The 25,486-nt window shown below is 37.2% G+C and overlaps 1 protein-coding gene across 1 annotated transcript in view; it reads right to left on the bottom strand.

Moving 5' to 3' along the window:
* Positions 1–25,486, bottom strand: part of ENPP1 (ectonucleotide pyrophosphatase/phosphodiesterase 1) — a 55,921-nt gene that overhangs the window by 20,858 nt on the left and 9,577 nt on the right. The window contains exons 2-13 of the mRNA XM_082756127.1: positions 20,157–20,229; positions 18,653–18,769; positions 16,512–16,637; positions 16,281–16,341; positions 10,955–11,052; positions 7,685–7,764; positions 6,285–6,404; positions 5,090–5,199; positions 3,817–3,882; positions 3,427–3,499; positions 2,079–2,187; positions 1,217–1,348 (exon numbers count right to left, since the gene is read on the bottom strand). Of these exons, the coding sequence (XP_082612253.1) occupies positions 1,217–1,348; positions 2,079–2,187; positions 3,427–3,499; positions 3,817–3,882; positions 5,090–5,199; positions 6,285–6,404; positions 7,685–7,764; positions 10,955–11,052; positions 16,281–16,341; positions 16,512–16,637; positions 18,653–18,769; positions 20,157–20,229 (1,165 nt within the window). The remainder of the gene's footprint in view (positions 1–1,216; positions 1,349–2,078; positions 2,188–3,426; positions 3,500–3,816; positions 3,883–5,089; positions 5,200–6,284; positions 6,405–7,684; positions 7,765–10,954; positions 11,053–16,280; positions 16,342–16,511; positions 16,638–18,652; positions 18,770–20,156; positions 20,230–25,486) is intronic.

Genomic DNA, 25,486 nt, shown 5'->3' with positions numbered 1-25,486 from the left:
AGCTGGATTTTTCCTGCTTGCTAATAAAACTCTAAGGAAAAAGGAAGCAAATAGAACAATCAGGACGGCAGCTTTATCTGGCAAGCGTCCTTAGAAAGAAAAGCCAAGAGCAAGCAAGCCAGGATTCAGATTCTTAGACTTAAGCCAAAAGGGGACATCACATCATTTAACTTGACGTTTTGTATAACACAGGCCCATTACATTTCACACAGTTACTCTGCCCTGAGTCTGATACTCAGTGCCTGACTGAAGTACATAAAGGATTACGCTTGCAAGGGAACCATTAATAATTCCTGCACAGATATACTCAGTGCTACAAAGACAGATACAGTATTTCATGGAAATAGTGCATGTGTCAAAAACAGGAGATACTCTGCTTTTCTTCTCCCTGACCTTGTTTGTCCAAAGAGAACCTGGAACCCACACTTTCCAAAGGAAACATTAAAATTGTTTAGAATACCACCAAGTAAACAGGACTTAAAGTCATTGGGGTTGAGGCATACAAGTTTTAATGGGCTTGGAAAACAATTATCTAGACAGAAAAAGCAATGAAGTGTGAAGGAAGCACTTGTATTGAACATTAAAATCAATTAAAAACTGCTAGTATTAAGTGTTCTGCTGCAATTAGACTGCTTAATGAATAGAAATTTAAAATTTGTAGGCATTCATTGATCTTGACTCAGGTTGATAAACTTCTTTTATGATTATTTGCAGTTTACTCAACTGGTTTGTTGTCAGACCATTAGAAGAATTTTTATATATATATATATATATTATTTTTTTTTAATAACAACAAAATATAATACTTAAAATGATATGTAAAAGATGGTAAAATTTTTACATTTCTTTAAATCTGAAATACAGCAACTCTCTATATAAACTGGCGAATCAGGAAATAATGTGAGACTTGAGTGGAGATTTTGGGGTCTATCTTGAGTACTGAAGATACATTCAAAGGAATGCCCTTCACAAAGCAAAGCATTTGTGTATTTTCACTCTGAGGCATCCCACATAAGCAATTTGTAGGATTTATGTACACTTTCAGACCTGCAAAGTTGAGTGGTCTTTAAAAGTATGGGTGTACCACTCAGTATTTCCCCCTAATTATTACCCAGCTTATCCCTAGATGACCTGGAATATGTATATCGTAAGTTTGTACTCAGAAAGCACAAAACAGTACAACAAAGTAACAGAAATTAGTTTAGCAACTACATACAAGAGAAATACTCATCTGGAACATTATTAGGTCGTAGGCGAGCTGCAGGACCAGGTACTAATATGAAATCTTGAACATTATCCAGGTAGTTGCTCAGATATGCTGTTTTCCTGCAGCTCCCTGCTTCCATTCCTGCACAAGAAAATAAATTTTATTTAAATATGTGAGTATCAGTGTAGAGTACCCTTGCTGATGACACACATAAGTTAATTGTAAAAATCAGAAATGCAATTTCACAGGTCTTTTTATCAGCAACACTGAGATATGGTCAGACCAAAGATTCACTTAGCCCAATATCTTCCAAAAGCAGGAAAAAAAAGAAAAAAAAAAAAAAAGAAAGAAAAAAAAAAAGATTGGTAAAAGATACAACTTTCACTTATTACAGAAATAATTATAAAAACATAGAAAAGCTATCAGAGAAATAAACCAAAGTTTCATATTCACAGCCTTTTAATAATGGATAAGAGAATTAATAACTGAAAGGAAGATGTGGCTTTGATTTTCACTTCAGCAAATCATAGACTTGTTGTGTAGTGTAGTTAAAAGTGTAAAATGAAATATATATATTTTTTAAATTCTCCTTTTGATTTCTTTTATCAGTTGGTAATGATTACAAAAGAAAATTGGAATAAAATATGAAAATGATTTAATCCCTCTCAGTGTTCTCCACTTCTTTTTCCCACACTCACAGCCTAATTCTCACCCACACTGATTATCTCTTATGCCATGCCCATAATACAGAAGTTTATATATATTAGCAGGTTCCTTAACATTGCCACAAACATGCAAGTATAAACTCAGAATATTACTTTATAATAACAGCCCTTCAAAATTTTGATACATTTTACAAAATCAAATTTACCATGATCTGATATAAAAATAATGTTCAGGCACTTATGCAAGTTCATCTGTTTGAGACCATCCATCAGCATCCCAACTATGTTGTCCACCCTCTGTAATGCCAAAATGACCTGCAAGGACAAAAGCAGGCATGTAGTGCCTACTTTAATTAAAAATAATTTGATAAATACTGCTAGAAAGAGTGAATAAGTTTAAACTGCAACAGTACGTGCTAATAACAAATAAGGATTTTTCTTATAGACTATTCAAGGTTAGATGCAGTCCAGACATAGGTGAAGGACACAGGGGAACTAACCAACTGTGCAGCAACCCCCAAACGCACAACGGGGAGCACACAGTTCACATGAGAAGAGGAACTGTGAGGACAGGAAAATACAACATTCTCAATACCACATTAAACTTGCTTTTCCTCTATTCCCACTGCTTTCAGTTCTGAACCCTTTAGATACATTTTTTTTTTTTGCATCTACTGAGAACAGACTCACGTGGTGCATCCGTGACGCTAAATGAAAAGAGAGCCTGAAGCCTGGCTAGCACCTGCACAGCTCAGAGCTACCTCCATCTACAGAAGACTGGATGTATCTACACTATCAGTCCTACTCAAACTTTCTGATCAGTCAAGACAGAAGGATTTTTAAAAGTTCTTGAATTTCTGAGAGCTTTTTCTTTTTCATGTTTCACTTCCATTTGTGGAAGTGAAAAAAATACAAACATACACATACAAAGCTATTTAGTATTCTTGCAAACAACAACACTGACCAGTCCCAAAGACTTATATATACAACAGCTTATACAAGGTACATGTATATCACCCTTGACACCCTATGTCAAGGGTGAGCTTCCCTTTTATCACTCTCTTTCCAAGAAGACATAAAATCTAACAGCAGGGAGATAAGACCAATATTCATCTGAACTTTGCACAGAGACTGGGGAAAATGAATGAAAATCATAGCATGAATGCTTATCCACCAAAATTTGGACTATCATGGATACAATCTCTGTTCTTTACAAGGTGAAACTGTACAAATTTTTGGTGGTGTGTTTTTGCTGTTGGTGTTTTGTTCTAAAATCAACATAAAGGGTTTGTATGGGTCATATAAAACAACATACAAGAGATGGCGATTTTAAAGTTTCTGAAGCAAAATAAAAATTAGACTTACTGAATAGGCTGTTTATTGCATGCTTTGTATTGATGTTAATTATGAACAGGCTGTCTATTCAAAAAATCTTTTTCTAATAAGTATGCTGAACACGGTCTTGGTTCATCTAATGTGATTTATAAAAGTTTTATTATAGAATCAGAGCAAGAGTTCAAATTAAAAGAAGAAAAAAACTATGAAAATACTTACTCCACTGCTTACTGGTCCAAACTTATGGCCTGAGGAATCTGGTTCTTCTAAATACAGAGTGTAAAAGTGTGGTCTATATCAAACAGTACCAAAAATGTAATATTTTACATACACGTTGAGACAGTTTGAAAAGATTATATTTCAACAATGGATATGGAATATTGGAAACAACTCTATCATTCAGAAGCAGGGCACATTAGAGGGAAATAGAGCAACATAACAGTAAAAATAGGTTTTAAACATAAAAACAAGTTTGCATTAAATAGTATTTTAACATTTCTAGAGTAATGTATAATATTGTTTAAAATAGAAATCATATTTACAAATCATTTCATTGCAATACCACACTACCACTGGAACAAGAACTTATGCTAGCAATTGTATACCTACCTTTCATCTTCAGGTAACTGCAGCCAGCGAAGAATAGTTACCACTCTTTCTTCAAAAGGGACTGAGCTGTATCAAAACCATACAAGATCAACTAAATCTTTCCAGGAGCTATACATATAAAACTTCAGTCACACATATTACAAAATCAGTGTTTATTAGCAGAGAAATTTGAATTCAGCTGGGTGCTATTAATGCATCTTTAACAGAATACAAGTTTATCTAATTTTCCGTGATTCTTGAAGAGTTGATGTCCTGTTCTAAAGCTTACTTACATCAATATTCTCCCCACTGACTGCAATGAGATTAGAATATAGCTCTCAGTATTTCTTGTGTTTATTTTACAAACAAAATAATTGATTTTAATGTACAAAGCCATGTGTAGGTTTTCATTCCTGTATTAAGTTTTTAAAAAGTCTTGGTTTGGGGGTTTATGTTTATACAGTTTGAGTACTAGTTCTCATACTATGTCACAAAGTAGATCCTCATCAATTTCTGAAGCAGACCAACAATAGGCATGTTGACCTGTAACATTATGAGGCATCCACAAGGGTAGTAATTCAGCTACCTATCACCGCTTTAACTGAACATGTACAAATCGCTAAAGAAAAGTATAGATAGTAAATCAAGAATCAGGATTTCCATGCTATATTAAGGTGTAGGAAGACAGACTGATTCAAGGAAGATAGAAATGAAAAGCTTTGTTTCCTGGAAGAGGTGTGAGAATATTAAATAAAAGGTGATAAATACATTTATGTAGCAGTTTCATTAGAAAGAAAATGCTTAATTGCAATGAAGACCAATCACTGACTAAAATATCACTGCCTTAATGTGAAATATTTTGAAAATTTGAAATGAAAATAATTTCACACTGGAACAATTTACAAGTAACAATTTAACAGTAAGATGTTAGCTTTCAAGGATAATGCTATGTCAAGACCTGATATATCCACTTTATGAGGGATTTGGATTGAATGACTCTAAACACACCCATAGATGACTTATATAAATATAAATGAAAAGGCACTAAAGCTTCAAGGCTGGCTGCTCTTAGAGGTGTTTTTTCCACATCTTTCCTGTAAAACGTTTGCCAAGAAATGACAAAATGATTAGGCAAAGAATCTACACTGCAGTGGAAGTTAATTTGATCCTATTCTTCTTTCATATGGTGTACAACTATTTACAAACACATGAAATGTTTTATACTTTCTCTGGGACGTGTCCCATCACAATAGTTAATGTAAAATATTCATCCAAGACACAAAATTTCACATACCTATTGTATTTTTCATACAGATTTGGAAAGGTCCCATCAATTGCTACATCTGATCCAGGCCAGAAGAACGTACCAGCTTTCAGACCTTGGTACATAGCTGTTAGCCAAATCTGCAGGACAAGAATAATCATTGTCATTAGTGAAGTTCACTCAGTTGTGAACCACTCCCACCATCTCTGCACCTTTCAGAACGATCAAAAACTAAAAATGTTAAGCAGAGCAAAAGTGACTGTCCTGAGTACATCTCTCCGCTATCTGCAGTCCCAATATACCATCCAGCCTGATTCCTTATTGCAAACACCCACACCCCTTCCACTGCTACAGTGCGGGGAGCCAGGACAGAAGCAGGAGCTACCAGCTTCCACAGCTAGAAGCCATAATGCAATAGCAGAACCACAGCTGAGTACTACAAACCAGGAATTTCTCAAGAACAATGGAGTAAGCAAGAAGAAGCAGGAATGATCCAAGGAGCAATGCATACTCTGAAATATAGGAGCAACAGTTAGGTCAATATTTCTGACCTTAAGGCAGATCCCATGATTTACAGATTTTTCTGTTTTCAGCATCGTTTCCTGCCAGACTCCTGCACCACTTTCTTCTCTGTGGCCTGCAAAGTCTACATTTGTGTTCTTTCCTCCTCAAATATCAGTCCTCCACACATTACTAAAAGGTTGCATCTGCTCCTTCTCAGTTCTTCACATCAGCTCTCACCCAAACTTTCCCATGCCAGTTGGTTTTGATGGCAGTCTCAGCACATTTGCCATAGCAGCATGATTAAACTAAGAGCTTTTCTTTTAAAACTGCATCTTTAGACTCAGTAGTAATTTGGGCAGAATGCAAACCTTTACTACTGCTTATTACTGTAATTGGTCTGAAATTTTCCTTAGAGAACTTAACTGCAAGCTCATGTGATATTAAGAGCAGAAGAAAATCTGCTATCTTTATTAGTAATTTTGTTTGCTAGTTTTCTCTTTAAGGCAAATTTCATTTAAGTTCAACAAAATCTATTGCACTGCTTTGTTCCTAATTCTGCAGCTCTAGTATAGCAATTTTGAATCATGATAAGTAAGTAACGCTTCTTGGCTGACTTAGAAGTACCCTCTGTAACTTTTTTAACATCACTATACAGTCAAGTGACATTAAATAATATGACAAAATACTGCTGTAATGCTCTCAGCTGTGCAGTAATACTTACAGGCTGTCCTTGGTACCACTGTGGATTAAACTTCTCTTCACTTCTAAGGGTGAAGGATGCATTTCTTCTGAGGTCATACATCTTGTTATCAATTATACCATGAGATTCAGGATATAGTCCCTGTAATTGAGAGGATACCTTGTTGCAGTGCTATGACCCTTCTGGCTACACAAACATGTTTGTTAGACAGACACATTCAGGGAATAATCCGCATGTGACCCTACTCCAAGCTCAAGACTATACCTGTACCTCAAATTGCAAATTTAACAGCATCACCTGTTATTGCTACCAAAACCTACCTTACAATTTTTAAATGCTTTCCAGTGAGATTGAAAATAATAATTAAAAGCATTTCAAAGGAGAATTGCATATCAATGGATGAAAGCTCCAGCTAGGGAAAACCATTCTCTAAATAGTTAAAGAAGTTCCGAGTCACCAGCTGCTGGATAGCTTTAACAGACTGAGTGCTCTTCTTTCACACAGACTGACTTCTTTTTAGAATAAAGGTGATAATAACACCATTGGGGCTTTCATGAACACAACTACTAATTTTCACAAGAATGGGGAGCTGAGACAAAGCTCTACATGGTGTTTAGGGATACTCTAAAGTGGCCATAGAGCATGGTTAACACCTCTAGCTGCATATTGACACATGGATACTTGGCAGGATTACACAATTAAAAAATCTCATTCCTGCACTCCTGCTGATTTATCAAAAGCCAGTCCTGAAAAACCGGGAAGATAAGAAAGAAGATGCAGATCGTCAAGTATTTAATTCAATTTTACTTCTCACATCATGAAACTAAGAAGGTTATGTGGGATTCCAACCCTGCATTCAGTGCTGACAACCTCCTTTTTTCTTTTTCCTTTATACACAGGAGGTGAAGATATTCACAAGGTCAGGTTTGGGATACTTCTATCCAGGTTTGGGTACAGTCAATCATGGAGCCAACACTACTATGATACTCAGATATTTCATTTCATGTATGTCTGGGCTATGCCAAGATGCCCTGAAGAAGCAGAACAAGGCTGACAATTTAAAGTCAGGCAGCTCTCACTCCTGACTTTAAGAAGAGACAAATATGCAATTTATTGGAAATATTAATACAAATGATGTTTTGTAAAGTGGCATGATTTACATTTATATGGGAATTCCTGCAGCTGGTCTCAGAAGAACTGGATTACTTAAAGAAATTAGATCTGAGCAGTTAACTATAGTGTTATACAATGACAATCTAAATTATGCAACGAGTATAATAAATACATTTCCATATTCTGGAGGGAAAATACTGCAGTTTTTGTAATCTACGCAGGAAGAAAAAAAAAAAAAAAAACACTGTTGCCTTGGAGACAACTTGATAGTGAACAGTCGTGAAAACATAATATACATGAATTCTTACTGTGACGACGGAGTAATGATTGGGAAAGGTTTTTGAAGGATACACTGGTCTCATACTGGAAGTGAATGTTCCACATTTCTCTAGAAGGAAAAACAGCAAATTTACAGACAAAATTTCTGCATGTTTCTATTATGCAGACATATTTTTTATTATTTTTTCTAAATCATACTTCTAAAAAGTTTTCATTTTTCAGACTTCTGGTGTTAATACTTCATTTTTCTTCCCACATTCATTTACAAGCTGACTGAATGTTAGGAGTACAAAATTTTGATATTCGTAATGACTGACTCCAATGGTCATATGAGCAAGACCTACAGTCCCTAGGCACATGCATTGGTAAAAATGGGTAATAAAAAAAAATAAAAAAATCACACCCTCCAAAGTTGCCCTGGTGAGCATTATGTGAAATAAGCAGCTTGAGAGCAACTAGCTACTTCACCATGGGAGCTCTCAGAGATGAGACAGCACAGCTGCCACCACAGTGGTGCCCTGGCTTTCTCAATCACCCGTCAAATCACTTTTTTTTTGTCACTCTCTCTTCTTTATATATGTATACACACACACATATATAAAGTATATTAATAAAAATAAGCTTTTATAGAATGAATCTCAAAGTTTTCTTTATCTTGACATAAAAAAGTGGTTCTTAAGGAGAAAACTTGTGCACAGTAGTATTTGTTAGCATGAAGTCATTAGCCAGGCAAAAACACTTAAGCAAAGTTCACTTGAGTTAGATTTCCAAAGGCAAATGTGCAGGACCTGATTTTCAGAAAAAAAAAATAGTCTTCATTAACAACATTAAAAATACAACATGATAACCAAAAACTTTTCAACAGATCGTAAAGATCCCTATAGAAAGAAGACCAATCTTCACTGGCCTTCTGGGTTACTTATATACATATATAAGTAGAATAGAATGAAAGGTTTAACAACAGAAGTGTCATGCCAAGGCACTTAGAACTCATTGGCTGGGGTTTTGGGTTAGGTCTCAGTTGAAGAGACCTAACCTAACCTTAATTTCAGCTAATTAAGAAAAAAGAAGCCGAGCCAGCCAAAAAAAAAAACCCTCTCAAATTACATGGGCATTCTCTCCAGCTTTGTGTTCATAAGTAACAAATCATCAGTTTCACCCTTTTTGGTATGGCAACACACTTGATGCATTTCAACCATTTCCAAATCTGTTGTTGATGCTATTTTCCTGAATAGTAGCTTTTTGTTTTTTGTTTTTTGTTTTTTTTTTTTTTTTTTTTTTGCTGTTGTGTGGGTTGGGTTTTGTTTGGTTGTTTTTGTTTTGTTTTAGAGAAAAATACACTTAAAAAATATTTTGTCCAAAGTTGTAGGAGTTATCATTCCTATTTTTGGATTGTTTTCTTAGTTAAAGACAACTGAAGACAAGAGGAGGATTTATTTTAAAATTATTATATCACAGTCTAGAAGAATGTGAACAAGTCTTCTCCAAACCCCATAATACACATAATGGCTCTACCTAGGTTCCCTTAGAAGCCTCAGCACCATTCTGAATTCCCCACCTTCAACACATAACTCTGTGTGTGTGTATAATAAAAGTTACTAAAAGTAAAATTGTGATATTGCCTCATAGGCATTTACTCTAAAAGAAATCTCCATGGAGGCATCAGTTATACCCTAGTGACAGAATTAAAAATATTCCCATTATTTTCTCTCATATGGCAGTATCAGGAAATAAATGAGGAATATAATAGAATGCTGCAATTGACATCAAGTGTTTTAAAGAATAAAATCCATGGATTTAGCAATGTCCTAGTTTAAGAAAATAGTAAGTAGTCACATTAGGTAATGTGAATAACTATTCATGGTTTTATACATCCTGCCATTCATAAATTTTAAGTCCTTATGGACACTTACTAGTTTAGTCTCTCCAGAGTAATGGAGAATGATGATACAGAATAATATTTTTTCCCCAGATTGTTCTTTATTTTATTCTAAAACACTATTAGATGTACTGGCTTTAAAATCTTCAAAAATTTAAGCTTTGACCACTAAAAACCTCCATTATTCTGAAGAGGTGAATTGCCTTTGATAAAGATATTGAAAGATTTGGTTGAGGCAACTCATTTTCTTAGTGGTCAAAATTTATCATGGATTCAGTAGAAACAGAAATACAAGTTTATTATAGAAGTCATCACAAAAAGTTGCACTGCAGTCTAAAATGCACTAAACACTAAAGAATGCAGAAACTTTCTATGCAGCAGTGGACTTCGGAGCCTGGAAGTCCTACAGATGCTTTGTGACACCACTATCTTGTATCTCAGCCAGAGCTATAACCAATTGTAATAGCCAAGCTCTCTTCTCAATGCTCAAGATGTTGAAAATTTAAATAACTACAGCTTATGAAATTGTTTCAAAGCCTCAATTAAAAAAAAAAAAAAAAAAAAAAAAAAAAAAAAAGCTAAAACCTCAAATACATCTGTGAATTGTTATCCTCTGGAACAGATCAAGTTGTAACAACCACTGTTCAAAAAAGCAAGTATTTTTACTGATTTATTTTTAGTCAAACTGAAACCAGTCATACCAGGTAGTAATTTATGAATGACAACAAGATTGGCATATTTTTCAGACACGAAATGTCATCTGTTCTTTACAGACCACAGGAAAATAGAGACAGGAAAAGTAACTAAAGTGACTTAGACACTACAAAGTAGTGGCACTACAAAATCCACAGAAAAAAAATATGTATGAGGAATGACGTTCTCATTTCTTCTGAAAAGTTTGTTATATGAAGGTTTTCTCAGATTCATCACATTTCTACACTACATACCAGCCCTTCCATATCATCTTCCTTCTCTACCTTTTTTTTTTCCAAGTAGAATGAAGTGCTTTCTATCTCACTTTCTGTTTTCTCCAAAGCCATTCCACCTAAATATGAGACAATATACAATACAGAGCAAAAAGCATTCCTACTTCTAATTCCCCCCACAAAAATAAAGTAAGCACACAACAGGAAGTGTCCATCTCCGAAATATAGCAATTGTTGCTTAACTGTTTTTTAAAGGTATTTCTGAAAATCCAAAGCCTAGCCAGCCCATTCCTCAAACCCTCCCTCTCCTTCCCCTTCCACCCCCACACACCTCCATTTCTGTCTGCACAGCTTTTCTACAGTGCAAAAATTTGAATTTCCACAGAACAGTGAGGATTTAAAAGAGTAGTAATAGCAGCATATACAGAACAACAAACCCCACAGATTTTTGAGGTAAAACAGCATGATATTGCTTAGACAAGGGAACTACTCACGTAATTTGCTAATAACAGGTAGGAGTCTACCCCATGTCTGCAAATATTCTGCTCTGAAGCCATCCAATGAAAACAGTAACACCGGAGATTTGGTAAATCTGAACAAACAGAAATTCAAGTATTAAAAGAGAGACTGAGAAATAAATTTCTATCACTTATTTCAAGAAAGCTTTCCCAAGAATCTTGGAGATGTTCCTTAAGGGACTGTAAACCAGGCTGAGGAAGTTAGTCCTCCAAAGCAGGAAGGTTTGCAGGCTGGCACAGCAGCAAGAAAGAGAGCCATTGTGTCCCCTCTCTTTTCAGGCTGGCATAAGTATCCTGACAGAAGAGGTAAGACATACACACACACACACGCATCCTGACAAGGCCTATTTTCACAAACACACACAATAAAACATAAGTCAAGATGCTCACATAATCTGCCTGCGGTCTTTTGGTACTCTGTCTTGAAATCAGTTCCATTGGAGCCTCACCCAATCTTTCCATTTCAAGGTATGAAAAGGGAAAGAGAAAAGGCAATGCTAATCCATGGCTTTCCTTTATTTAGAAGAACTTATCTTCTGACATAAAGTGCACAAAACTCTGAATGTAACTTGTACACTATAATTTCCTTAATCAGCAACTATAATACATATTTTTTCCTTTCATCTTATAAAGATTATTTAACCAAATAAGAACTGAATCTCAACTCCTTCTGTACCAGAAGTACTACCAATATCCAAACTGAAAAATGTGGTCCTATAACTGGAGCACTGTAATAATATTTCAGCCTCGACTTGGCAGACAAATCCAGAAACTGATTTCACTGGAACAAGCAAAAATAAATTCTCTCCTTCCAGTCTCCACAGGACCTATGTTTTCCCAACTTCAGCCCTGTTCAAACAATTTCTCTCCAACTGTAAGTTCTTAAAACATTGCATCACTGATGGAATAGTCATCAGTAACTTCTTCCTTGAAGAAAAAATATCCTATGTTGAACCTATAAATGAGGACATGTGAGGCCGCAAAAGCACTGCAGTGCAGCAACAACCACTGAAAACATAGGTTTGTCTAAAAGAAATTAATATATTTTACATGCCATTTAGAAGCTCATTTTTCCTTTTTGTTTACAAATTGTAAAATGAAAATGTTTTTTAATTTTTTATTGGACTTTAGTTTCCCAAAATAAAACAGTGATGACAGAAGACAAATATTATTTATAAAGTGTTGACAATTTCTTTATTGAGGTACTGCATGAAAAAATCCAAACAACAATTTACCCTGACAAGTAAAACATTCATAAGCCTTATTTTAGTCTAAAACAAACGTGACCACATTAAACTGAAGATTAGTCAGGCAACCAGAACACGTCTATCTTTTTTTTTTTTTTTTTTTTTTTTGATTGTTGAACAGTGGGAAGCTTTTGGAAGAAGTTCAGCTAAAATGACTTCATTAGTCAGAACATAGCCTACCCTACCCCAGATAGAATAAAATATTAAGATGCATTTGTAACATAGAATCACCGAATGCTTTGGGTTGGAAGGGACCTTAAAGACCATCCAGTTCCTACCCTCTTTTAGTTTAAAGACATTTATCCTTGTCCTGTCACTATACTCGCCAACAGAGTCTCTCACCAGTTTCTCTGTAGGCCCCCTATAGGGGGTACTGGAAGGCTGCAATGAGGTCTCTTTGGAGCCTTCTCTTCTCCAGGCTGAACAACCCCAACTCCCTCAGCCTGTCTTCGGAGGAGAGGTGCTCCAGCCCGCAGATCATCCTTGTAGCCCTCCTGCAGACTCATTCTAACAGGTCCATATCTTTCTTATGTTGGGGTCCCAGAGCTGAGCTCTACTCCAGGTGGGGTCTCACAAGAGCAGAGATGTTTGTGGCCTGGTTTTCATCTATATGGTAAATTTAATACCTTCTTTTGGAAAGCTTAGAAGAGACAGTAAGTGAGGAACAAGAAATGAATGACCTTCAGGCCAATATTGAAGTCTTTAGCAGAAAAGAGCAGGGAAACTTCATGTACTACCTTTGTCCATATTCCAGATACTTTTTGCACCACAGATTTTGATTTCTGCAACTTCTACAAATACTTAACTGTTTTCAAACAAATTGATTCTTTGCAATGTAGAGGTCTAAAAAATTTCACTGCAAAATTTCTTGCAATAAAATATGAACTTCAAGGCAAAGACTGTTCAATATTACCTACCTATAAGTCTAACTTAAAAACAAATTTAAAATAACTCCTTAGAAAGGAACTTCATGTAGTTGTGCCTGGCTTAACATTTATGAGTAAACCAACTACTGAATACATGATTTAGTTGTCTGCAAATCCACCTACTATCACCTCATGCACATAAATTAAATTTGGCAAGATAGACCATTACCACAGCGAGAGATATTGGCACTTTTGCTCTTTGTATACCCTCAAATACATAACTCAAACAGTCAATGTTTGAGACCTGTTCCATAGTCAGGGAAGTGAACCTTAAAAGGCTGTGTTAAACTGCATTCTTTGGAAGAGCTCCAGTGCAATCCCCTTTGAGTAAAACCCTATTTCACAAGACAAACTGATCTGAGCTCAGTTCTGAGACAAATCAGTGATTTCTGTGACTTTTTCTGTTTGTAGCTTAGCTTTTGCTCCATCAAAAATATGTTATCGTGAGCAAGCAGACAGAGGCCCAAGCTTTGGCCCTGCCAGTGATTCATGCTGGCTGTGTCCAAGCCGTATGACAAGGCTGTTTCACAGCTCTTGGATAAATATGTATGCCACAGTCACATCCTGACTCCAAACTGAAGGAAATGCAGTGGTAATTATCCACTCCTATAAACTGGCTGCTATGGAAACATAACGCAGGCAACACAAGCTTGCTGTGGTCTAGCAGGTTCACCAGCCTGGATGATTGACAGACCAGAACCGTGGACCATGCTGCCAAGCTGACCTGCTTCCCAGAAGGCTGGTTAGACCACAATTTAAAAAAAAAAAAAAAAAAAAAAAAAAAAGAGGAAATGAAAAAGAAAAAAAGTCTCCACAAAAAGCTAAACACACTACACAGAGAATTTCCTACTGCCCCCAGGCATACAGTGCTGCCTATGCACAGCCATGAAGCATAGGAAGTAAAACGTTCTTTTCCATTAAATGTATGTAAGGCCTCAACAAGAAGCACAAAAGATACAATTATTAAGGAGAAAGTAAATAACAACCTTCAAATACACAGGAGAGAACTGCAAAGCATTTTTTTCCAGCTCACTGAAGACAACACATGTATTAATAGGCTTAAATTACAGCAAAAGAAACTAAACACCAGGAAAACCATCTAGTTAAGCAGTAGGATAAAGTGCTTAAGAAGATGTGAAATCTCAGAGTAGTATTTCCCTCCTGAGACAGTGGGAAGGACTAGATGACTCTTGAAATCTTATAGCCCCTTATAATCCTATTAAATAACACAGAATCTAGTATTGGAAAGATTTAACGTGTACTTCATTTTAAGCATCTGAGCCGTCTTATTAAAATCAGTGGGATTTCTCAGATTAAGTACATCATCGAACACTGCATTTTTTGTCTCCTCTGTCGCATATGAGCAGTCCCAACTAAAATTTTAACAACAGCACATTGTATTAATATGCACAGAATCAGAATCAATATCCTGAGGCTTCAAAATGAGCACTGAGCTAAAGTCACCTGCACTCCTACCTACTCCACCACAGGAAGAAGTGAATTGTTTACAGACTTGTCAGTTCTGGGAGAAGTCTGTGTGCTAACAGTCTGAGATGAGCCTTCAGTAAACACCATTCAATTCAACTTTGACCACACATCACCCTTTCCTGGGCTCGGTTTTATTGCAACATTTATGGTTTTGCCAGGATTAAAACAATTTTAGTCAAGTAACTATGCATTCCTTTCATGCACTGAACAGGAACAAAAAAAATACAACCAAGTTAACTAACAGGAGTTGCCATTTGACATTTGTACTATTGACAGTGGTTCTGGACAACACTCTTGTTTATCTGCTCTTTGGGGTATCACTCCCTAATCACGCATTCAAAAAATCAGCATCCTAGTTCATCCTAGTCAGTTCCTAGCACACAGCCCTGTATTAAATCCTCAGAAGAGGAATTAATAATAAAAGCTTTAAGAACTGGCTGACTACAAACCTCCTATGTGGAAGTTTATCAAGGATTTGGGCTCAGTGTTAGAAAGAAGCTCCAATGTCTGTCTTGAAGCACGTTCTGAAGTGTCAGTGTTTGTTATTGTTCCAAATCAGAATGAAAAGTGCTCATTTGGTATAAAAATATTCCATAAGGACATATGCCTTGCTTGACAATATTATAACTCGAATAAATATAATATAATTTACATATCTTAGCATAAGTAAAAAAAAGTAATGACATAAGAAAAAAAAAGTACGTTTACTTTACTAAAAATATTTCATTTCAATAATAATTTGTGGGGGGGGGAGGAGGGATGTTTGACATTTTTCAGACAAGAATGTAACTTAATTCAACCACATAGCATGTTTTCAAACTTTATGTTCCAGTGGAACACTTTTCAGTCAAGAATGGTTAAGTCACTTCTATTAATGCCTGATTCATTCAAGTACAGTGTGCAGTCAACTTAAGCTTTAACGTTAATTTGAAGATCCCATAGCAATAACATCACATGAAGTGCAGGCTGATTTTCCGGCTGGGAACTACTTGAGTCCAAGTGCTACAGCCATAAACTAGATGACCTACTCCTCAGACAGGGCACATGCAGCTTACAGAAGCAGGCCTGACAGCTCACCCACAGAAGTACAAGGATCCCATGTGCAATGTTTTACACCTTCTAAAGAAAGTAGCTCAGTTTGCAAACAATTCTGTCCCAGTGCCAGTGACAATGGGACAGTGATCTGCCCACTGTTTGCAGCTCTGGTGTTGGAACAGGCACAGAAGGGCAAAGGTCCTTAGAAGTGACTACAAAGACAAGCAGTCAGGAGTCTGAGATTGCTGGGTGGGTCCCAGAACATCCGAGACAGCATGAGTTGGAGAATATGTAGGACAATAGTGAGGCTGGCACAAGGGAGAGCTCCCCCAACCGTAAACACAGCTGTGAGAGATGGCAGGGAACAGGCACATCTTGCAAGTCATGCAAGTGCTGGGATATGTGAGTGCTGCTGGGGTAGAGCAATCTGATCTGTTAGTATGCACGACCAAATACTGGCCAAACAAGTGTACTCGTCTGGCTGGCAGCTGCTCCTGCTGTGGGTAAGAAAGGCAAGCAGCTCCCATGAGGGCACACAAGGGAAAATAATCTCAAAAATGAAACGTAAGCAAAGAACATAGCTATGGAAATATACAATATCCTCACCCTTTTGGACACTGAGGTTCAGTAATGTCCTCACACTCTTCTTCAACCCAGCTTGCCTCTCCTTAAAACAAATGAGTGCAATTTATTTTTCAAGACAGTAAATTCCTTTGTTGATCAATGCAAGTTTTTAACTTCATTAGGAGTTTTTAAAATTATACCACATCCTTGCTCCTTTCAAATAAACACAGGTACATACAAGAGAGACTGCAGGAATGTGCTGAGGGCATTTACCTTTACAAACAGCATTATAATTGACACAGCAATCCTTTTTTTCCACACAATCATCTGCACAGGAACAATGATATTCTGGTTGCCTCTTCTCTCCACACCTGAATTTATTACAGGTCCATATATGAGCTACAAATAGATGAGAGAGGGGGACAGTACAATGGTTAACACCAGTGTAAGTGCAGAAGTAACAAACTGAATGGTAAGCTTTGTCTCAAATGTGTACTCACAGAATATCAATCCTGAGGTATTTCATGCATGCATAATGGTGCAAGCTTTGGGAGACAGAAACAGCCGCGGCTAAGCAATTCAAGTGCACAGCCAACTGAAGACAACTATTCAGCATATGCTTATAAATACCACAGATCATAAAAGGTCAACAGAAAGAATCTTTTTACAGACCTCTTTAAATATGGTAATTTTTGTGGATTTGATCTGGCATACTATAAACAAGCTCCACAACAACTGCACCAAGAAAACCCCCAATTTAAGTCTGAATTTGGAATACCTGGAACACACTGAAAAACAGTAACTGACTCTGACTTCCACTGAAGACACAATGAATTTTACCAATCACCATCATGCATTACAGCTTTTTTCAGCATCTCTTAGACACGGACATAAGTCTGTTATCATACAAAACTACTATGTAAGGTGACAGAAAGACCTGCAGACTTCAACTTCATTGCTGTTTTTAGTAGCAAAGCAAAATCCAGAAATTTGAGTAGAGGACAATCATTATTCAATCTTCATACAAGACTAGCAATTAGAAAACTCTAAAAGAATTCTCAGCTGGTTAACAAGACATATGTACTTAATCTCACTTCCATGAATACTGAACTTGAGCAACTCTACCAATGTCATTAATCTTAACAGCTCTGAGAGAAAGCAGAATATGTTATGGTTCTGGTTACATGGTATTATTTGGAGATCATTTCATTCTCCACGGACATTCAGACTACTGAATTAAAAACCATCATTCAACATATATGATATCCCATCTTTACTGGTAAGACATACTTTCCTGTTTGTAAAGAATTCTTTAAACTGGTATGATGAAACAAAGCAGAAGCATGCAAGTATCATAATATGCAAAAAGATCTATGCAATGTTGAGGACCTTTGAAAAATAGTCAGCTGAAGCAGACGTCTGAGCTCAGTTTAAGCATTTGGTTCTAAAAACTCAGCATTGAAATTTTTTATTTATGACACTATGTTCATAAGTTTTACAAATACTTATAAAGATGGGTAAGAAGCAAAATAGTTAAATGACAAGAACACCATGCATCAAGCATTAAGACAAATCTACATTAGAGAACAAAGTCAAGTTCTGTCCTTAGTGTTACTACCCATACTAATATCTTTCACCATAAATTTTTTCCACAGTATTTGTCACACCCTTGCCCATCAGCCTTCCAGCTTCCTGGTAACTCACGACAACTTCTTTGTGACCATTCTCCACCACTGCAGTCTGTTTTGTTGTCGTGCCTTCTCCCAGAGGCTGGCACATTGTCTTTGTGTCACGCCCAAGCTGGGCAGAGGGCTTGAGCAGCACGTTACTGTGTAGGGAGGGTGCATTCACAGAGCTGCTCTGTCCTTCCCCTTTCTCACGTGGGTGATGACAGACAGAAATACACAACAAGCAGAATCCACTCCTGTTCCCGGCCTGCCCCAGAACATGCTAGCTGTGTATTTGATGCAAGGGACAATACAATGGATGTCACTGTTCTCTCACTCCCAAGCACAGAAAACAAAAAGCTAGCTGAGACCTCCAGTCACAGTTCTTCCTGTGCTTTTTAAGGGGGAGTGCAGCAACACAGTCCTTCACAGACTCTCTCACCACAGGGTAAAATACAAGCTTTGCTGGTGTGTAACAACATCTACACACAACCCTGAGGTTTCCACTGGGGTCCCCAGGACTGCCTTCGCCACTGCACTTCTGCCTGCAGTTGCAACAGAGTGGGCAGGAAGAGGGGGAGACCATTGGCAGCACATCCACCGTGCAGCTCAGCCTCCCCTCTCTTGCCCTTGTGGCCCATTTAAAGTCAGGATTACAGCCATCTGACCACAGCAGAGCTTACAGTGCAAGGCCCTCCCATGTCACGCAGTATGAGAGTTTGCCTCCATATTTTTTTCTATCCTTACCTGGTTCTATGCACGTTTCCTGGTAATCTAAGCAGCAGTTTCCATGCTTGATGCAATCTCTGTCACAACGGCAGCTTCCAAAAGACCTTTCAAAGCATCGGCCTTTGCAGGTTTTCACTGTAAGATTGGATAGTGTTATCAATTAATATGCAAAGGGAACAAGTATGATCAGCATATGGAGTGACACAGCCGGTCATTCCACAACTTACAAGGTGGCTGCAAAAACTAGCAGCAGCTGAAGACAAAGAAGAGTCTTGATCCAACTAAATACCTTTATTTTCTCTTATTGAGTGGAAAGTATTTTTCATCACGTTGAACAAAAGGTTCTGTTTTAGTAGGAATGTGGCGTTTCATTCGTGGCAGAAGGCAGTGGAACAAAGAACTACAATTCTAGTTGTGACTGAAATTGCCTTTCTGCATCACCAGAAGATATTGGTACAGTCACTCAGCATATGGAATATCTCCATCAAAGAAAATATGAACCCATGTCTTCAGTTAGTGCACCCTAACAGTGAAATATTTTGCAAAAGCATCCAAGATCTCCATTTTGGAGGCTGATAATGTTCCACTTGCTATAACTAATTAAACATGAATTGGAATCCAGACTGCACCTGCACCTCTCCCATGCCCATACCTTCTTGGCATTACTGTTTTCATGCAAAACACAGCCACTTCAGCACAAGCAATTGAAGAAGCCCAGCTCCACATGGCACTTTATTATGTTTGAAGTACTACCCTGAGACACAGGAAAAGTTGTTCTAAATCAGACATAGAGATATGAACTCGAGAGTACTGCTCATTGGTTTATTTTTTTTTTGTTCAGTTTTAATGTGAGAAAGGCATAGCCTTCTTCCACTAAAAATTTCTGCAGGACTGTGTGTAAAACAGATTAACTTTGTAATTTTTCTAGATCTTCATCATGAATAATGTTGTTCCCAAAGTGAAGCTTAATTTCTTAAAACATGTTTCTTAACCTTCTACCTGAAGAAATTTCAACAGCAAAAAAATCATGTATTTTTCAGGACAGAAAACAGCCAAAGGAATTCCACAAGGAACATTTTCAGACAAGAATTCTAACCAGTAAAAAAACAACTTTTTTTTCATAGTTGACTGGAAAAGATGAAAAAATAAATGTTCCAGGACAACATGGAATAGAAATTGTTGCGTGTTGTGTTTTTTTGTTTTTTTAAATAGTGAACTGAGAAAAGTCAGCCACGTGACATCACCACAGTGACAGCTGAGATACAGGGAAGCTGCCAGACCAGTCACTGACTGCCAGGATCAGTTTACCTTTCAGTGAAGTACACAGGTACTGAGTACACCTGAGGTTTGTTTCCCAGTATTTTCATACCACTCTAACTGAAGCTATTTCAATCAATACATCCAATCCTCTTCATGTAACAAGAAAGGGTGACGTTCTGATAATATTAAAAGTAATTTACAGAAGAGGGAAAAAAAAAAGGAATTGCTTAGAAATATTTTTGATAAAAGACATGTCAGTTACCATCCTTTGAACAGCTCGGCTTCAGGCCAAATATACATCCTAGGATTGTCGTTAACATGCAGACACAAAGTACCTGTGGGACAAGAAGGAAAAGAAAACAATCTTCAGTGATCACTGAATGGTTCTGATAGCCCTCATTTCCTCTATAATGATGAACAATTGTACTGAAATTGATAAACATACAGATTCAGGGGCTGATCTCACCACTCTCACAAGCAGTTTTCACTCAAAGAAGCAGTAATGTTTGCAATTAATGACCCATGCATGAAAGTTCTCTAGACTAGGCCTGTGGATGGGAAGGGAAGGGAAGGGAAGGGAAGGGAAGGGAAGGGAAGGGAAGGGAAGGGAAGGGAAGGGAAGGGAAGGGAAGGGAAGGGAAGGGAAGGGAAGGGAAGGGAAGGGAAGGGAAGGGAAGGGAAGGGAAGGGAAGGGAAGGGAAGGGAAGGGAAGGGAAGGGAAGGGAAGGGAAGGGAAGGGAAGGGAAGGGAAGGGAAGGGAAGGGAAGGGAAGGGAAGGGAAGCTTATGTTTAGACACGTATATGTTTTCTAAAGAACTTTATTTCTTCCACTTCTTCCTTCCTTCTGGGCTGTTCTAAGAAAGTGAACCAAGTTATGCCATTGACCACAGACTACAAACAAAAGCCTTGGCCCTTAAGTGATACCTATAATTTTCTTAGGCAGGAAAACCTTTTCCCACTTCCTAGAATGTAGCTCAGTGTTGGTCTATACTATGGCAAGCAACTGCGGGATGTCACATTAGACCGACCACAGTGTCTTACACTGACCAGAAACTACCACCATGCTTACTTTGGATTCTCAATATATTCAAGTTATCAAACAAGCACCATATTGTTCACGCTCAGTATTTTAACACAAGATCTAATGCCTACTCAAATATAGGGCAAGATTACTTCTAAGCTCATAAGCACTGAATTTGGTCCATAAACTTTAGGAATAGCGTGTATTTTTAGGCATTGGAATGGAATAGTGTATACTTTAGGCATTGGAATGGGCTGCCCAGGGAAGTGGTGGAGTCACCATCCCAGGAAGTCTTTAAAAGACATTTAGATGTTGAACTTAGTGATATGGTTTAGTGGAGGATTTGTTAGTGTTAGGTCAGAGGTTGGACTCAATGATCTTGAGGTCTCTTCCAACCTAGACAATTACGTGATTCTGTATATATTATCACTACATTTACAGAAATTAAAGGGAATCTAGGAAAGCCAGCAATGCATTCAACGCTGCTATTCTGTCCAAATGTAAAATGTAATAAAGTGCTTTGTCTTTCAGGACTTTTTGCAAACTACCTTAAGAAAAATAATGCACAAGACTTTCTTATTCAGAAGTATTTGGTGAGGTAAATACAGCAGAGAACATACATCACCTTTCTGGTCATCCTCTTCTGACAAAAATGACTTTCAAACAACCGTTTGAATTTTCAGACAGCCTTTAATAAACTTAATGTACATGCCTACACAAAGTCTTTATATTTTTTCTACTTCTCCATCAGCAAAAGCTGCCGAATCAGCCTTTTGAGTGCAATGCAGCAAAAACTCACAGAATCAGAGAATGGTTGGGCTGGAAGGGATCTCTGGAGGCCATCTGGTCCAAGCCTCCCTGCTCGCGCAGGGTCAGAAAGAGCTTGTTGACCAGGACCTGCTCAGACAGCTTTGGAAGATCTCCACGGAGGGAAACTTGGTAACCTCTCTGGCAACCTGTGCCAGTGCTCTGTCACCCACATGGTACAAAAGTGCTGCCTGGTGGTAAGACTGAACCTCCTGCATTCCAGTTTGTGCCCACTGCCTCATCACGTTTTAACTCACCACATTTTAAAATGCACCCAACTGTTTCTCAAATGCACCTTTTAAAACTATGAGTACATGAATAACTAAAGACAATACACAGTTCATAACACAGTTTTATTCACTAAAGATTACAAATATAGCATTTAAAAAATAGGAAAATAATAAGACAATAAGAAAATTTGCATTATCAACACACCTGCCAGATATACTACAAGTGATGAAAAGTAACAAGTACCCACTAATTCAGTTCTCAAGAATGACAGAACTGCAAAACTCTACACTTTTTTTCCCTTCCTTTTTTTTTTTTTTTCCTAGCAAAATAACGTGCAGTAACAAGATTTTTTATTATTTTTTTAAATCAGTATCAAAAGTATTATCTTCCATGGAAATTGTTCTGGACCTTTGAAATCTTCCATCTGAAATACCACCTAGATAAGTACATGCACAGTGAGGTAAGTAGCACATCAGATGCTAGATTTCAAAGCCCAGAAAAATCAGTGGAAAGAGTGAAAACTTGGAGAGTTACTGTTCCTTTTGTTACTGTTCCTTGTAAAGAGTGTTACTGTTCCTTTTATTTATATATTATTATTCAGAATATAGAAGCTTCATTTGGTTATAAAAAGCCAACTTGAATATATTTTATTTCAGGGTGATAACGTATTGATTTCTCTACTCCTAACGTGCAACGCTACCAAGCTCGAAGAGTAGAATGTCCTCTGATATGTAACCACAAACAGGCCTTAAACAAAAACCACTCTATCCTGAGTGTAACTCTAATCCTCAGATTTGGGGACCAAGCATTACAAAGACCTATTTTTGTATTGTGTTCCAGATTTTTAGTTTTACACTTTCCTGAACATGCTTAATTTCAACTAGCAAAGGCATGAAAGTATTATGTTCACTATGGCATATGAATCTCTTTTGGGTTTGAAAATGTTAATGCTTTTGATGAATTAGTTCAACTCATGTTTCCTGTAAGCAATACTCTGGAAACCACAGTGCATCATAAATCACAGCACATTGCCAGTCCTCTGCTTGTCTACTATAAAACAGTTCTGTTCTCAAATTTTTTGCATAAACAAGAAAAACAAATATGGTCATGGTCCTTACCTAGTATACTATGTCCACCTATAATAAAAGAGCTGAAAAATTGTATTGAATCAATATGTTGGATATTCAGGCCTTTGCTTTCTTAACACTAACCCTACTACTTTAAAATTTAATCTTAAAAAATCTTTTACTGTAGAATTCTAAAGCTCTTTTTTCTTCAGAGCTTAATAAAGAGACTTCACAAGGATGGCAGCTTAGAGCCGAGGCATTTGATAACATTCTGGAACAGCCAACTGAAACCTCATACACTAAACCATGTACTTATTTTGAACCAAAGCTTTACCTTGAACGTAAATGATTTTAGTCATCTGGATATTCCCCACACATATGGCACAAATGTTATGCTATACTAACTAAACCCAGCCAACAGCAGTAACAGGTCCTGCAGGAGTTGTTACACTAATAGTTGACACCTTGTCAGTGAAAATGCTCCAAGATAATCAGTTCTGCAGATGACAACAGAAGACAGCTCTTAAATAAGATTGCCCAGGTACAGAGTCATTGTGCTACTATAGTCCAAAGGTGTACTAATTTACTGTGCTGTATGGGACCTTACTGCAGCAGATAGGTTACTAATACAACCTGAACTATTTTGCATATGACTAACTCAAGTTTGGGATGCTGCAATGTGCTGCATAAAGTTTTTATTATTATTTTATGTTTTTAATTTATGTTTGTTGCTATATAGAAACAAGTACCTGCACATATTGCTTAAGGTTTCCTATCAGGAACCTTTTTAGAACCTTGCAGCATCATGCTGCAAGCACCAGACTCAGCTGTCCACCACACCTCACCTGTTCTCTCTCTCATTCCTCACCATCCCACCACCCTGCAAAAGAGCAAGAATTGAGAAGAAAAACGTGCAAAAAGAAAGAGTATGGGAATCCAAAACATAACAGGAAGGCAAATAAAATTAAAGAACCAGACCTCATTATAGACAAGTGTAGCACATGAGCTTTTTATGCTCTGTAACTTGAGAGATTGCTAGGACAAAATGTCAGATTTGGTTTTAATACAAATATTTGAGAAAAGTTTCTAAACCAACACACTAACAACTGCAGAGGAGAAAATGTCCTGTTTTAAAAATATTTTCTGAGAAAGTTTGTTTTGGAATCAGAAACATTGTCATCTAGGGATGAATCTCTGTTCCATCACTGCTTCCTTTATGTGGGAGGACACAATAAAAGCTTTGCCTTGTAAACATTATGGTGGTTGGGAATAGGTGGTTGTGTGTCTGGAAGACTGCAATCCCAAAAACATTTCAGAAGCTTTTTATTTTGAGCTGGGCAAATGGCAATATGATAACATGGTTAGAGAGCAGATTTTTTCCAACACTTCTCCATAGAGCTGAAGTTAAAGAGAATTTCACCAGGGGTTTCAGAGAGCTGGTAGAAGGGCCACAAAGCCAGCACACATGCAGGCTGCATGTACCAGATTCCAAAGAGACTGATAAGCTGCACAGCAGTTCTTAGTGATACACAGGGAAACCTCTCACCAGCCTTAGCTGCTGTCGCCTGTCCTTTGTAAAAGAACAACAAAGTTCTTCTGAGATGGTCTGTTTCCTCTTCACTTTTCCCTAGTTTCATTCATCACTCCTACACTCCCTCCACTCTTCTATTTTGTATTTTCTAAGGCAAAGAACACATGAATATTTCTTTTAAGGAATAACCATTGGGGATTACCTTTCTTCCTGTGTTGACTGACCTTCCTCACTCTTTGCCTATCATGTACTCAGCTGCTTTCCATCTTCCTTTTTTAATCTCTGGTGTTCCATGTCAATCCAAGGTTGAAGACACATCCATTAACTAACCACTATGTAACTAATAAAGAAGCTGTGCAAATAGTGGATTTTCATTCTAACCTCCATGACTGACTCTGGCAGTTGTTGTGTCATGTCTGTCTATGAAGTGAGCACGTCTAGACTGGGTTGGTGCTGCCAGTATTACAAAACCCATGGAATTTTCCAAAACCACGGGGATCTGGATCTGTGAAGGGCTTACTATTTTTTTTTTATTATTATTTTTTTAACCATTTTGTGTGCCTAAAATAGATGACTGAAGACCTGGACTTTAACACCAAAAGATCTTTGAGAAATAATTTAATTTGCTGAAGTGTAAAGAACATAGTAATATATACTGAATTTCAAGTAAGAATATAGGCACCTTCTGTCTTTATAAAGAGCATTGTTAAAAGTGCAGAAAACATTTTACAGATTAAAAAAAAAAATACTTATCTACACTTGCCAAAGGTAGCAGAACATTTGCTCATGCTTATAAAAGCTATTTTTAAACAGGGATAGCCCTCACCAATTCAGCTTTATTCACAAACAGGAGGATATTTAAGACTTTCTACTAAACTGAAACGAAGTGGATATTTTATCCACACCAGCACAGCCACGTAGATAAATAGGTCACC

The sequence above is a fragment of the Aythya marila genome, assembly GCF_965140915.1.
Source record: "Aythya marila genome assembly, chromosome: 3".
NCBI classification, from domain to species: Eukaryota; Metazoa; Chordata; class Aves; order Anseriformes; family Anatidae; genus Aythya; species Aythya marila.
This window is presented reverse-complemented; position numbering and strand designations above follow the sequence as displayed.